Source organism: Equus asinus, chromosome 13 (assembly GCF_041296235.1).
Source record: "Equus asinus isolate D_3611 breed Donkey chromosome 13, EquAss-T2T_v2, whole genome shotgun sequence".
Lineage (NCBI taxonomy): Eukaryota > Metazoa > Chordata > Mammalia > Perissodactyla > Equidae > Equus > Equus asinus.
Window position 1 is genome coordinate 17,254,622 of NC_091802.1, and position 15,001 is coordinate 17,269,622.

Below are 15,001 nucleotides of genomic sequence, written 5' to 3' on the forward strand. Positions count from 1 at the left end.
TGTGGTAACTGCAAAATACTTCATTGAGTGTCTTGAAATTACCATTCAGGGCAATTTAACAAATATTTGTGTGCCTCTTATATACCACCCAGTTTGCTGAGTGCTGTGGATGTGAAGATGAGACAGAATTAGTATCCTTATGGACGTTTTGTTTAGTCATTGTTTTTATAATAGACTAGAAAATATCAGAGGGCATTGGATATTATTTCATGTAGTAATTGTTTCAGATATTATGTATGTGTATGTACGTATATTTAATTTTTTTTACTGTAAGTTTTGGTCAAAAATGTTTGACAGCCGTTGATTTAGTGCAGTAGTTCTCAACCAAAGGTGATTTTGCTCCTCAGAGGACATTGAGAATGTCTAGAGACGTATTTGGTTGTCACAACTTGGAGGATGCTACTGGCATCTAGTAGGGAGAGAGAGAGATGCTGCTAAACATCCTACTATGCATAGGATAGCCCCCCACAAACAATGAATTATCTAGCCCTAAATGACAATATAGTGCTGCTCTTGAGAAACTGATTCTAGTGGAAGAGATAGGCATAAAAACACACTTAGATACAGTGAGGGAAATCACAGAAGCAGGCACAAAGTAGCATGAGGAGTGAATTTGGTAGGGAAGGGAAAGGGAAAACTATATTTATTGACTATCTTCAACTCGTTTGCGCCCTGTTCTCAGTAGAGAGATATTTGTAATATGTATAATTATCTAAGCTACTGAGTTTATTTAATCTTTAAATGATCCTGTAAAAGGTATTCCAGTTTTATAGATGGGAAAACTGAGGTTCTGAGTGATTAAGTAACATACCTGGGGTCAAATGGAAGGTGGTATCAGTGTGACTGTTCCCTTCAAATATGTTGGAGCAAAGAGTATGGATTGTCAGTAGACAACTTTGGTGTCTCAGAGGGGTGAGGAAATGAGAAGAGAGTGGAGTCTGTGCGCTAGATTGTGGGATGTGGGCTAAGTAGGAAAGAAAGCAGGAAACAAAGAGGGGAACTGATAAATTGGGAGAAGAGGAAAGATTCAAAAGGCTTGAGGTCTTGATGTGTCCCTAAGTAAGAATAACCAGAGTAAAGGAACTGAAAAAGGAAGTTATAGTCTAGTAGTGAAAGATTAGAATTTAAGACTTCTAGGATACAGCAGCACAATTAAGGGGTATTGACAAGTGAAGGTCATGGAGTTGAGATCAAGGAACTATGTTGAAAGGAACCTAGGTGATAATAGCTTGGTATACCTTGGTGTGATGCCAGGAAGTCAAGAGAGAGGCTGTAGGCACTCCGTGAATATGGATGAAGGGCCTACAGAGATCTATTGATGGCAGAAATTGGGAAATTAGAATTTGAGGGTGAGTGCTTCGGAGGAGGAGGGGTTTGGAGTAATAGAGAAGTCATACTATAAGTCAGGGAGGAGCTAAGAGAATTCGGAAATCATCCTTCTCATAAAGCAGTCTCTACTTGAAAAGCCACAGGGGAGGTAATTTATTCAGGGAAGAACTAGTTTTACTTAGGATGGGGATGACATTCTAGGAGGAGAGAGAATGGGAGAATTATTTACAATGGAAAGGAAGTTCCAGAGGGCATGAGAAGAACTTGGAAAAGGTTCAGCAGTGTCACCGCAGATTAATAGAAAATGGAGAGGAAAATGCGTACGTGTTTTTAGAAGTAGTGTGCATTTTTGTCATGATAAATGAATTGAGATGAGTGACAGTATTTACTTCGATGTATAGATCTTTGGTGCCGTAGCTGGCAATGGATCTCTGCCACTAAAGTGATTGGCTGTTGAGCTTAGTAATGGTTAGGAATATGAGCACTGGAGGCACATTGCTTGAGTTTGAAGTTATATTCCATCCCTTACAAATTGTGAGTTTAGTCATGCAGCCCACCTGGGTTCAAATCCTAACTCTGCCTCTTAAGTCCTTAAGTTGGTGATCTTTGGGCAAATATTCATAGTCTTTGTTTTCCCATATAAGTGGAGACAATATTTGCTACCTCATTAAAGAAGTTAGTTAATATAAATGTGTAGCACTTGGTAGTCATTAATCAGTGTAACTCATAGTTCTGTAGCTGAACTATGAGTTTGGATTTTTTTTTAAAGCACTTAACTGAAAGTATATAGAAAGAAATAAGAATTTCTATAACCTGGAGACAACTTTCTCTGGTTTTGTATCAAGAGAGGGCAAGAGGATTTGGAGAGAGATGTATATTCTAATGTGGCTCTCTTCCTCAAAACCAGAGGTAGAATGTGTGATAATTTATATAGTTGCTTAGACTTTAAACAATTTGTGACTTTTTTTTTTCAGGTTGAGACTGAGCTAAAATTAATCTGTTGTGACATTCTGGATGTACTGGACAAACACCTCATTCCAGCAGCTAACACTGGCGAGTCCAAGGTTTTCTATTATAAAATGTAGGTTCTATACTAAAAGGGAAAATGTCAGATTAAATGTTGGCCCTTTTAGAATCATCGCTTCTCTCTGTAGGTTTTCAACTTTAAGAATAGTTGTTTAATGTTGGGAGGATAGTTACATGGGAGGAGTGATTCTTAAAGCTTTATTTTTGAATAAAATTAGTATTATTGTTGCATGTAAGGATGGTCAGACTATTCGTGTAACAGTGTACTAGGTTTTGCTTTACTTACTTATCTTCATTTGCTTGTAAGGAGTCCGCCGCCCTCCCCGCCCCCTGGCAGCAATGCCTTATTACATAGTTCCATCTTAACATTTTGTATATGTAAGTTTTATTTCATGATTAACAATCTCTTGTGTCATTCTTTGGAACTACTTTTCATATTTAATTCTAGTCTATCAAGTGATAAATTTGTTGATTTTTCAGTTAATTTATCCAGGATTTTGCTTATCTTTGGCAATATGAATTCTCTCAGAAGGAAAACTAAATAGATGATGAGTCTGTCATTTCTGAAGAGACTTTTGAAATTACTGAAGTGTAGTTGTTAATTGTTAAATATATTTTGTTACTTTTTTTATATAGTAATGAAAAATTTTGTTTATTTTCATTTAAGTGGTATTATCCCTAATTCTGTTTTTTTGTTGTTTTTGTTTTGTTTTAGGAAAGGGGACTACCACAGGTATCTGGCTGAATTTGCCACAGGAAATGACAGGAAGGAGGCTGCAGAGAACAGCCTAGTGGCTTATAAAGCTGCTAGTGATATTGCAATGACAGAACTTCCACCAACGCATCCCATTCGCTTAGGTCTTGCTCTCAATTTTTCCGTATTCTACTATGAAATTCTTAATTCCCCAGACCGTGCCTGCAGGTAAGTCTTGGAAGAGAACAAAAGCGCTCACTGTGAAAGTGAGGACGGTTACGAAGGAGAATAGCTGCTTGTTCTGTGTGTTGTTTTCTGGGACTGCCATTGTAGACTTGGCCATACAGTAATTCTTTTGGTTCTTAATAGAGACACACCTTTTCTCTATCACTAGGGTAGCAGTTAGGATACTTATGTTGATGGGGAAAATTTTTGTTGGTAGATTGAGAAGAATCTTTAATTTGTTAGAGAGTGGGAGAAGAGAATGAGAAGAATTATCGCAATAGAATTATCTTTGTTTTTGTATATTAGTTTTTCAGTTTTTGTAAGCAATGTTTTTAATATTAGACTCTTAGTGTACATATCATTTTATATTTTAACACGAACAGTTTTCCATCTCATTAATGTATATTAAACTATTCCCCCATTTGTATTTCACGTTGTTTCCAGTTTTTGGTATAGATACTTTTTTTTGGTGAGGAAGATTGGCCCTGAGCTGACATCTGTTCCAGTCTTCCTCTGTTTTATATGTGGGATGCTGCCACAGCATGGCTTGATGAGCACTATGTAGGTCTGTGCTGAGGATCCAAACCTGCGAATGCCAGGCCAGTGGAATGGAGTGCATGAACCCAACCACTACGCCACCAGGCCAGCCCCTGTAGATAAAAATTTAGGGACTTAACTTTACATACAAAGCTTTTTATTTTTTTTTAAATTATGGTAAAATATGCAAAATGTGAAGTTAATGATTCTAACCATTTTTAATTGTACAATTCAGCAGTATTAAATACATCCACAATGTTGTGTAACTGACACTACAGTCTATTTTAAAACTTTTTCCTTACCTGAAACAGGCTATAGCCACTAAGCGATAACTCTCCATGTTCCTTTCCCCCTCAGTGCCAGGAAATCTCTACTTTCTGTCTTTATGAATTTGACTATTTTAGGTACCTTGTATAATTGGAATAATATGTTTGTCCTTTGTAACTTTAGTATTCTTGAGTATGTAAGCATCAGATATTCCATGAAAAGAGATTTTCCTGCTGTAAGGTGGATTTATTTGAATGGAAACCAATATTAATTTAAAAACATTCTAAAGGGTTGGTTGAGTTTGTCCAGTAGATATAGGTGGTAACTAAAGAAGCTATAGCTGTCTGTTCAGCTGATGGCATTGGTTCAGTCTTTCATTGTCATTCTCCAGTCTAGCTGTCCCACACGTACCTTCACTTAAGTCACCTCCAGGGGCTGGCCCCGTGGCCGAGTGGTTAAGTTCACGCGCTCCGCTGCAGGCGGCCCAGTGTTTCGTTGGTTTGAATCCTAGGCGTGGACATGGCACTGCTCATCAAACCACGCTGAGGCAGCGTCCCACATGCCACAACTAGAAGGACCCACAACGAAGAATATACAACTATGTAGCAGGGGTCTTTGGGGAGAAAAAGGAAAAAAAATTAAAAATCTTTAAAAAAAAAAAGTCACCTCCATACCTTTGCTTTAACTTGAAGTGTGCCATTTATGCGCTTTTCCTACCCATTAAGATTAGTTCAGATTTGACATCTCATTTCTTCCTCCTCGAGTGCCTGAAGTACTTTCTCCAGAATAGCACTGTATTGGGGCTGGCCCCATGGCTGAGTGGTTAAGTTAGCGTGCTCTGCTTTGGCGGCCCAGGATTTCACCAGTTTGAATCCTGGGCGTGGACATGGCACCCCTCATCAAGCCATGCAGAGGCGGCATCCCACGTGCCACAACTAGAAGGACCCACAACTAAAAATATACAACTATGTAACTGGAGGGGAGGCTTTGGGAGAAAAATAAAATCTTAAAAAAAAAGAATAGCACTGTATTTTTTTATAACACTTGTCAATCCTCTGTTCTTAGATGTTTTAAGTTAATTTCTTGTGGACTCTCTTTCCTGTTTTCTTTTTCCACACTAGTGTCCAGCATCACTTGGCTGTACATAGTACCCAGTACTCAATAAATGTGGATTTTCTTTCCTTTAAACAGTAGTAAATAGTTACAAACCAGTTACTGCAATAAAAAAGAGAATAAAAAAATTGTAGTAAGTGGCTTGTATGATCATATTTTCGTGCGTTCTGTATTGCCTTTTTCATTAACTTTAAATTCTATTGAATTAACTGGAATATTGTCCAGAATTTTCTTTTTGCATTAAAACTTTACTAAATGAGCTCTTGACTAGAAGTTGAAAATACCTTTATTGCCTATATTTTGGTGGTGCCTTAGGATGGAGTTTGGGCCGTATATTCTTTTTACTGATAAGCTTGTCGAAAGCATAGTTAAGAAGTGGTGCTCCTGAAGTTCTGTTAGCTCCATAGTTGCTAGATTACAAAATTAAATAGAAAGTTCATTTTCATCAGTTATATCTGCTTTTCTTTTATTTCAGTGCCTAAACCCAAGTCCTGCATGTCATTATTACATACTTTGGCGTGACTGAAGAAAAGATTAATAGCTGACTTAAATCATTTCTCATTCTGTTTTTGAGCTTGTTTACATTTTTTTTGGTAACACTTTTATGTAAATACTTGCAGGTTGGCAAAAGCAGCTTTTGATGATGCAATTGCAGAACTGGATACGCTGAGTGAAGAAAGCTATAAGGACTCTACTCTTATCATGCAGTTGTTACGTGATAATCTGACACTATGGACTTCAGACATGCAGGGTGATGGTAAGGAAACTGAAGTTAAATGTGTCTCTCTCAGTTGTTGATCTTTTTACTGTTAGAAATTCCTTGGTATTTCTTAACATCACACTACAATTTAGACTCACAGCCTGTCCTCTAAACTATCAGATTTTAATTAGACCAAAAGACATGTTTGGAAAAGGGCATCTTTTGTTAATATTCAAAGATTTTAAAGTTTTGCTTCTAATAATGTTTGCTAAACTTAGTTTAACCTCTTTTCCCTCACTGTTTTGAAAGATGGAGAGAGGAAGCAGTTCATTTATCTTCCTCAGATGCAGTGGTGGGGGGTGTCTAAGGTTAATTGTATTTCAATGTTGTGGTCACTTTGGCTGAATGGTATCCTCAGGTTAAAACTAGATGATATCAGTAGATGTTTATGAAGCATCTTCTCTGTATGGAAATTTTTATTTAAAAAAGGAACTAGTTTCCCTTTGTATTCTATAGAGCAAATGGAATGTTCTGCCCTTGGGTCCTTATTTTAGAGTTTTTGATTGTAACAGTTACCTGGAGTACTTTACAAGACTTAATCTTGTAATGGGGCGTGGGAGCTTGATGTTTATTCTACATGTAAAAGCCCAAATTTGTCACATTTGTTGATTTTTAAAGCATACTTTTCTTCTGCCCCTTTCCAAAGAGTCATTTTTTTAAAATTTTTATTTATTTTTTATTTTTTATTTTTGAGGAAGATTAGCCTTGAGCTAACTGCTGCCAATCCTCCTCTTTTTGCCGAGGAAGACTGGCCCTGAGTTAACATCTCTGCCCATCTTCCTCTACTTTATATGTGGGATGCCTACCACTGTATGGCTTGACAAGCGGTGCCATGTCTGCCCCCGGGATCCGAACCGGCGAACCCCAGGCCACTGAAGCAGAATGGGTGAACCCAACCGCTGCGCTACTGGGCCGGCCCTAGAATCATTTTTATCCACTGTAGATCATTGAATGCGGGGATGATAAACTAGTGTGACATGACCATTATGAGATAGTTTTGCAGTTGGTTATGGTGGTATGGGGAGTAGAAACAGTTTGTTGTTTTAGCTGCAGATCCTTTAAGAGTGTATTACCCAAAGTGAAGTGGAGGTTGCTTTTCTTGAAGCTACCTGAAGTCTCTGTTGCTGAACATGCTGTACTGTCTTTGGAAGCATTCTGCTTTTCAAAGGTGCCTCTGAAAATGGGTATCAGGGCATGTATGTTGTCAATTTGTTTACTCTGGAAGGATAAAATCAGATTTTAAGCTTAGGTTATGGTACTAAAGTAAAAATTAGGTGACTCAGCTCCTAAAGCTCACCAGCTCTATGAAGTATTTAGATACTTAACCTAGATGGGCTTGAGATATGTGGCACGTGTGATGACCTACTTGGACAATTTTCCAACAAAGCCAACTGGAGCCACAGATTGCTTTTCAACACAGCACTTCAGGCACCTGCTGTCAGTCTATGGGACTCAAAACCAATTTACTGTCTCTGAACTAATGACTTCAGGTTCCTTCCAGCTTTAAAATTATGTTGTATACTAACAATAACTGCTAAGAAGATTGGCCTAACAACTGTGGACTCTTCAGAGTCACCCCCAGCTCAGAGAAGACTAGTCTCTCTCTGCCTGTTTGAGGGGATAAAAAGAAAGCATGTGGAGAGTTTGGTAAGCGGGATTGACCTAAGTAAGCTATACCCTCTGACCTCTGGGGAAATTTTTTTGATGGTGAAAATAACAAGGTGACCTGGGTTGAAATGCTGTATGTTCTTTTTGACATTTGATGCCAGGTCTTTATAACTAATTTGCTAGATAATAAAATTAAATAGAAATCTAGTTTATATTTTCTTGTGCCACTCGTGTTCGTTATCACTGATAACCAAGAATTTATTAATCAGAGTAGACCATATGTCACTCCATTTTTATACAGAACTGAAGGTAATACTCTTTTTCTTGATTATTGAGCATTATTTTATGAAATGGATCATTTAAAAATAGGCTTTCTTTAAACTGTTTGTGTTTTCATAGTTGGGAAGGTTCTTTGTACAAAAATGTTCTACTACATTTTAGCACAGATTTCTCTTTAATCCCCAGTTTTTTTTTAATCTAGTGAAATCCAATTGCTTCCTTATCACTTTGTAAGTTGCACAATTGATTAAATTTGGTTGAAACAGACTAATTTTCATTTAAGAGCTTTGTCATAAAATAACTGAAATTATGAAACATGGTAGTTGAACGGTGAAAAATTCAAGTAGTCTCTTGACGTCAAATTCTTGTAAAATTAACAAACTCTCTGAATTTACAAGTTATCGTAGGTACAAGGAAATTATTTGCCAGTTTTGCTAAAAGGGATGATATTAAATGTTTTCTTAAATTGATATTGTGACAGAATCAGTGCTGAATGTAGAATTGCAGTTATGGAATTGGCAGTTTTCCAGGATGTTGCTTGCATTTAGTTTAAGGATTGTTTAGATGGTTTTCTCCTTTTTTACTTCGCTGTGAAAAATTATATCAACAAACATTTGAATTGAGGATTTCTAAGGGAGGATATGTATGTGTTTTACTTACACACTTTCATGTTTTTAACTGCCGAATATGTTAATGTCTGTCCACGTGTGTTGGAAGGTAGTTGTTTCAAGAGCTCACCACTTTTTCTTATCAAATGATTTCAGTCCTGTTCTCTTAACCTGTGATCAGAGGACTGTTTGATACACAAGTCCCTAGAGAGGAAATGTGTGTTCTTTCTGTCCCTTCCACTCCTCCCCCACAATCTAGGAACAGGGGGCAAAGAAATACATATCCAAGGAAACCATTTTTTCCCCATGTACCTTTTAAGAGGGTGTTATTTCATCCTCTTAAAGGTAAAAGAAACAGATTATTTTATTTCTTAGAGTGAAGTTTATACAAAGTAAAAACGACCGAAATCTGACTCCCCTAATCATTGTTTTCCTTTGTCCTGTTCTCTTGGTTTATTTTTCTTGTGATGTTGCTTTCATATGATTGTTCTCCCTCCCTTTCTCCTTGCAATATAGATTCCTAAAGGAAAATCCAACTCTTCCTTTCCTAAAAACTCTACTTTGTAAGTCATTCTCATGGCACAGTGAATTCTGCTTTTAGTTTTGGTTCTTCACTAATCATGCCTGCATATCATCACCCTGTCGCTTACAAAACTGCCTGTTCTATGTTCCAGGATGTGAAACCTTCTAAGACATTTATGGTCTGCTACCCCTTTCTGCCTCTGGTTCGGTGTGACTTAATCTGACAATATTTTTATGCCAAAGTTAGTTGGAACTTTTGGCAAATCTGATGGTTGCTTATGAGTGAATTAGAGTGTGCTCTTTTGTTGTATGTTAACCATATTTTGGCAATGTATTGCTGTTAAAAATGAGAGTGAATGTTCTTATTTCCTAAATTTGAATACATTCTTATCTTTGGGGAACACTTGGGTGGTCCGTTTCTTTCCTCAGTAAATGGTTATTTTTGTCTTTCTTTGCATGTCTTTTTCTATATGTGAGTCAAAAATCTTTATGTGCATTAAGTACTTTTCTAAGTCACATATCAATGTCAAACATTTTTTCACTAAATAAATAAATAAATAAAATAAAACTATCTTTCCTTAATCTTTGTTACCTTGACAGCATTTATCATTTATCATATCAAGGTCTTCAAGACTATTTAAAAGCATTCCTCAGGGTAAATGCTTTATGTCTGTAGGCAGCCAGTCTTGGTGTCATTTGTCCATCCTAATTAATTTAGTAAGCACTATGAATGGATGGATTGTCCGAACTGTCGTATTATGATTGTTGGATTAGTTAATTGACTTCATTTCGATTCAAAGTAGTAACTCTGTAGGAATTACAAGTGGTTTGTTAAAACACAAAAGAATGTAACTTTTACCTGTTTTTTTTTTTTTTTTAAGTAAAAGCCTGCATGCTTCTTTATTATGGCTGATTAATGCTTATTAATAGGTAGACGATTTTTCAGTGAATAGGCTGGCTTTCTGTTGCATGTCATAGTGCAGTTGAAACTCCTCAGGCTGATCATCATGTTCAAAGGGGAAGGAAAAATGGCATGAGAGAACTGGTCCAAATGCCCTTCTTTAATAACCTCAGTGGTTTGGATTACTTTGAGCATGCTGTTTCTCTCTGGAGTGAGAAATCTGTTTTATGGTTTGATGTGACTGGCCAAGATAGAAAATATATAAAATATTCATTTACAAAAACAGAACCTTCCCTCCAAAACTATAGAACTCCTTTGGAGAATTTTACTGCTCAAATCTCTTTATTGAAGCATTTCTGATCTGAAGCATTTCTGATATGGAGCTTGTGGGTAAATTAGATTTTTCCGAAAGTTTTAAAATACTCTTGATTCTTGAAGAGGCGAGGTTATTGAGAAAGAGTATTTTGACGCAAGATATACATGAAAGCTTGAAAATCATTTTAATAGTATGGTTACCTTGGCTGTCTACTTTAAGAGCTTACTTAGCATAAAAACATTGACTTTTACTATGAATCATTTTTTTTTCATCTTATTGACCATTCAGGACCTTGATCCAACAGGCACCTCTTGGCTTAGGCATTTCAGGTGTCCAGGATGGTAGAAGTCCTTTGCCTGTCTGTGTTTAATACCAACTGTAGCAAATATAAGGAGTCTTTATGCTTGGAATGATACCTTTGTTTGTGACCACAACAGCCTAATTGAGTTGGTATGAAATAATTGACTGTCATTCTTCTTTTCAGGTGAAGAGCAGAATAAAGAAGCGCTGCAGGATGTGGAAGATGAAAATCAGTGAGACATAAAAGCCAACAAGAGAAACCATCTCTGACCACCCCACTCCTTCCCATCCCACCCCCCCTTGGAAATTCCCCCATTGTTGCTGAGAACCACCAAATCTGACTTTCACATTTGGTCTCAGAATTTAGGTTCCTGCCCTGTTGGTTTTTTTTTAAAACAGTTTTCAAAAGTTCTTAAAGGCAAGAGTGAATTTCTGTGGATTTTACTGGTCCCAGCTTTTAGGTTCTTTAAGACACTAACAGGACTGCATAGAGGCTTTTTCAGCATTACTGTATTGTCTCCTGCCAGGTGTGGCAAGATCAACATTAGAAATGGAAGTTACATTTGAAAGCCATTAGACTTCTAGGAGATGCAAGCATCTAAGAGAGGGGTTAATCACACTATAGAGGCATAAGTGGTATCATTTTTCCTTTTTCTAATTGTTAAATCGAATTTTATACCAATGTTTAAAATTAATTGAGTGTTAGCTTGAGGTGGTTAAAGGTTGTTTGGGGAATTTGTTGTAATGGTTTTGCTGTAAAAAGTGTTTCAAACTCTGCTGAAATGTTGCTGAAAAGCATGGTGCTGGTAACAGTTCAACAATCCGTGGCTGCTCATTCTTGCCTACTTTTACTCTCCCTCTGAAGCAGGTTAGCATTGAAGGTGGTATGGAAAAGCCTGCATGCGTGTTCAATTCTTTGTTTCTTCTCCTTCCCTCTCCCCCTGGGCCCCCCCTCCCCTCCTTCGCTCGCTCAACCTCTTTTGTTCAGTATGTGTAACTTGAAGCTAATTTGTACTACTGGATATCTGACTGGAGCCACAGATACAGAATCTGTATTGTTCTTACTGAAACACAGCATGGAATTAACATTAAACTTAAATAAAACAAACCTAAATTAAAAATGCCAAATATTATTGCGCCTCCATCCTTTATCCTTCTAAAATAAAATCTCTAGTCTAAACACATTGACGGTATTGTTTGCCTGAATGTGAAAAGATCCCTTTTCTTTTTTTCCCCCCATAAATCCCTTGTCTGTTTCCCAAAGATGATGTATATTTTTGAAAAAAATTACTGTAACTTGGTTGTGAAGAACAGTAAGTAGTCCAAGTGAATTCGTTACCTATCCTGTCTTCTAAACCAGGTAACAACATGGTATTTATTTTAATCATTAAAGTACAAATGCATATTTAATACAAGGTGTAATTATGGATCATTTTCTAGCTGGAGTTTTGGGTTTTTTAAACCAAATAAGGCTGAATGTTTCAGAATAATCCTCTTTAGGCTGAGGTGAAATTACTCCACCCCCTACTACCACCAGCACCGTTAGTGGCAGGAACAGGGAAGTGTTGAATTCATTCTCAGTAGTAGGTGTACACACTGTAAAAACTAGTATAGCGTCTCCCTTACTAGAGACACTCAGCGTAAGTAGTTTCTTCCAGGGAGTGTCTGTATACATGAATGTGTGTAGCTAGGTAGTTAATATGGATGATTCTGTAGCAGGCATTTAGATTTATCTCAAATGACTGCCTAACATTCATGTACTCGTTATTTTTCCTTTAGCATCAGTTGACTGCTTTTGGACATTAGTGTTTCCAGCCTTAGTATTGTAAATGGTGCTGCAGTAAATATCCTTGTAGCAGTCTCTACGTAAATATTTGCATGTTTATCTGTATGATACATTTCTAGATTTCCTGTGTCAGAAAAACATACACTCTGGGTAACTACTGTCCGTTTCCCTCAAGGGGTTTGTTCCACTTTCTTGCCCCATCAGCGATAGAATACCAGCTCCATCACCACATTGCATTCATTGCTAAATGAGATGCTGACAGCAAAAATATCGGCTTAAGTTCTTAGTAGTAAAGACAGGAAATGAACAGATTAGTGATATCCTAATAGTTTTTATCTTACTAAAATATATGAGAGTATGCCAGTAATTAAACAATCATGTTCTCGTGAGTTGCTTTTCCATCAGATAGTTGGAGACAGTTATATATAAATCGTACTCTGGAACCACATCCAAGACATTTTCAGGGTGATTTGCTCTTTTTCCAGCAGGGAACTGGCCAAATGCCTGCTGCATCTTGGTCCCAAACTGGAGGAATTGATAAAGTTCTATCACAGATTTTTAAGGAAACCAGTAATGGATTCGGGTTTTGCAGGCTGCTCCCACACTAAACACTAATGCATAGAATGCCTGGATTTGAAGAGTGCAAATAAACTTAGGTGGTAATGTTTTTACAAAATAGCTTGGGGTGGTTGTCAAGTTCAGTCATCATGTGGGTTTGTTTAGTGAGAGTTCCTTAGTTGGCTGTGTAGACTTCATTGATGTATTCAGCCAACTCAGGATGCCATGAGCATTTCCACGGATGTGACATTCTTAGCATGGAGAGAGAACCAGTCACCCAGGAAACCTGTAAAGGCACTTAAGGAGAACGGTGACTGGTACAGGTCTTTAGAAAGATCTGCATCAAAGATTGGAAGATGTAACCAAAGAAGACTGCAGAAAAGTGACAGCTGTGTAAGGACTGTCACTCCCACTTCTGTGGCCTGGAAAAGTTTTTTACAGCTCTTGGTTTAGTCATTTTTAAGCATCAGTTGACTTCAACAGAATTTCTAGTTACCATTACAACTTGAATGAAATTAGTGTTAATTATAGTTCTTACTGCTTTGTTTTGAAAATTTTTTTTTTTTTAAGATTGGTCCTGAGCTAACATTTGTTGCCGGTCTCTCTTTTTTTTCTTTTCTTCTCCCCAAAGCCCCCCAGTACATAGTTGTGTATTGTAGTTGTAAGTCCTAGTACTGCTATGAGGGACGCCACCTTAGTGGGGCTTGATGAGCGGTGCTAGGTCTGCACCCAGCGTTTGAACTGGCGAAACCCCAGGGCGCTGAATCAGTGGAGCGCACGAACTTAACCACTTCGCCTCGGGGCCGGCCCCCCCAAAAAGTTTTAAAGCCAAAAGTTTTCTAAGATGTTAGGAGCATTAATAAATGGATTTATACCCATGCCTGGGTTCTGGAATGGGTGACCAGAAAAGTGAATCTCTGAAGTTATGTTTTGCTGCTTCTAGGAAGATAAGATTGAACTTTTTTAAGTTAGATCATTGTAAGGGGAAGTTGATAGAATAAATGTAAGTATCTAACTCGGCTCCTTCCCCAAACCAAAGCTACTTGAGAGGTTGCCAACAAGATCCCAAATTAGCTGCTATGTTATTGACCCAAGGGCAATGGAGAGGAGAGTGAGCATGCTGAGAAGTTGGTGTAAAGATAGATCTTGCTTTGTTTGGAAAATTGTAACAAGTAATAGTTCATGGGGACCCCCTAATAAAATTCTAGGATGGGTCATGAAAGGAACTGTGAGCTTTTAGGAAATGGCAATACCACATCCAACCCGGATCAGCAAAATCAAACCTTGTTTCATATCTCATTTCGTTGAGTTGATGAGGTTTGTAATATTGACAATAACTAGTATTTAGCTAACATTGAGTATCGGCTGTGTACCAGGCACTGTGCTCATTATTCAGCGATGTCTGCAGTCTAGCACACAGGTACTCAATTAGGTGAGTTGTCACCTGCGTTTTGCAAATAGGAAAACTGGGATAGGAAGAAGTTGAGGAAGTTTCCCCAAACCACACAGCCAGTAGTAGTCAAACAGGATTCAGAGTTGGGTTTGTGTGGCTGAAGAGCCCATGTTCTTAACAATTAAGCCATTCTGCCTTTTTGGTTTTTATCAAAACTGTTAGTGTTTTATTGAAATACATTTTCTCTATCCAAAAATGATCACTTAAAGATATTTTAACATTTCTGAGATCAGCATGTTTTACAACTGATACATGCCTTCTTCAAAAGCTGTAATGTGCGTAGTAAGCTGTAATATGCATATTAAGCTGTAATATATAAGAATTGAAAAATATAGATACGTCATATTAGAATTGAGGAACTAGAATATAAATGATAAATATATTTAGAGCTCTTAGGTGGCTACTTAGGTGGCTACTGTCTAAAGTGGAAATGTCAGGCTTACTATGGCAATTTGTTTAGAAATTTAAAAACATTTTTTACAATTGGAGTTCTTCAATTTAAAATAGTTTAACTTGGATAAGTAGAGCCATAATTGATATAGATAACCAGTAAATATGGATAGTCAAGTTGCCTCAGTGTTATAACTGAGTTTTCTAGAGGACCAAAGTCTTAATACCTTAAGGTCAACTCGTTTTTAGTCCCTTTGGGTGAAAATACATATAAAATACATTACTTTCCTGCTTTTTAAGAAAGAGTCCCTGCACTGTCTCAATTACTG

At 37.3% G+C, this 15,001-nt stretch overlaps 1 protein-coding gene across 4 annotated transcripts in view; it reads left to right on the top strand.

Annotated features, from left to right (window-relative positions):
* The window catches only part of YWHAE (tyrosine 3-monooxygenase/tryptophan 5-monooxygenase activation protein epsilon), a 41,434-nt gene extending 29,821 nt beyond the window's left edge, over window positions 1-11,613 (top strand). For 2 of the 4 annotated variants that reach the window (XM_014826984.3, XM_070482619.1), the window contains exons 3-7: window positions 2,304-2,410; window positions 3,071-3,277; window positions 5,812-5,948; window positions 8,963-9,009; window positions 10,670-11,613. In XM_014826984.3, the coding sequence (XP_014682470.1) occupies window positions 2,304-2,410; window positions 3,071-3,277; window positions 5,812-5,948; window positions 8,963-8,970 (459 nt within the window). In that variant the 3' untranslated portion in view covers window positions 8,971-9,009; window positions 10,670-11,613. The remainder of the gene's footprint in view (window positions 1-2,303; window positions 2,411-3,070; window positions 3,278-5,811; window positions 5,949-8,962; window positions 9,010-10,669) is intronic. The other 2 variants (XM_014826983.3, XM_070482618.1) reach the window with 1 other exon arrangement.
* Window positions 11,614-15,001: the final 3,388 nt, after the last annotated feature.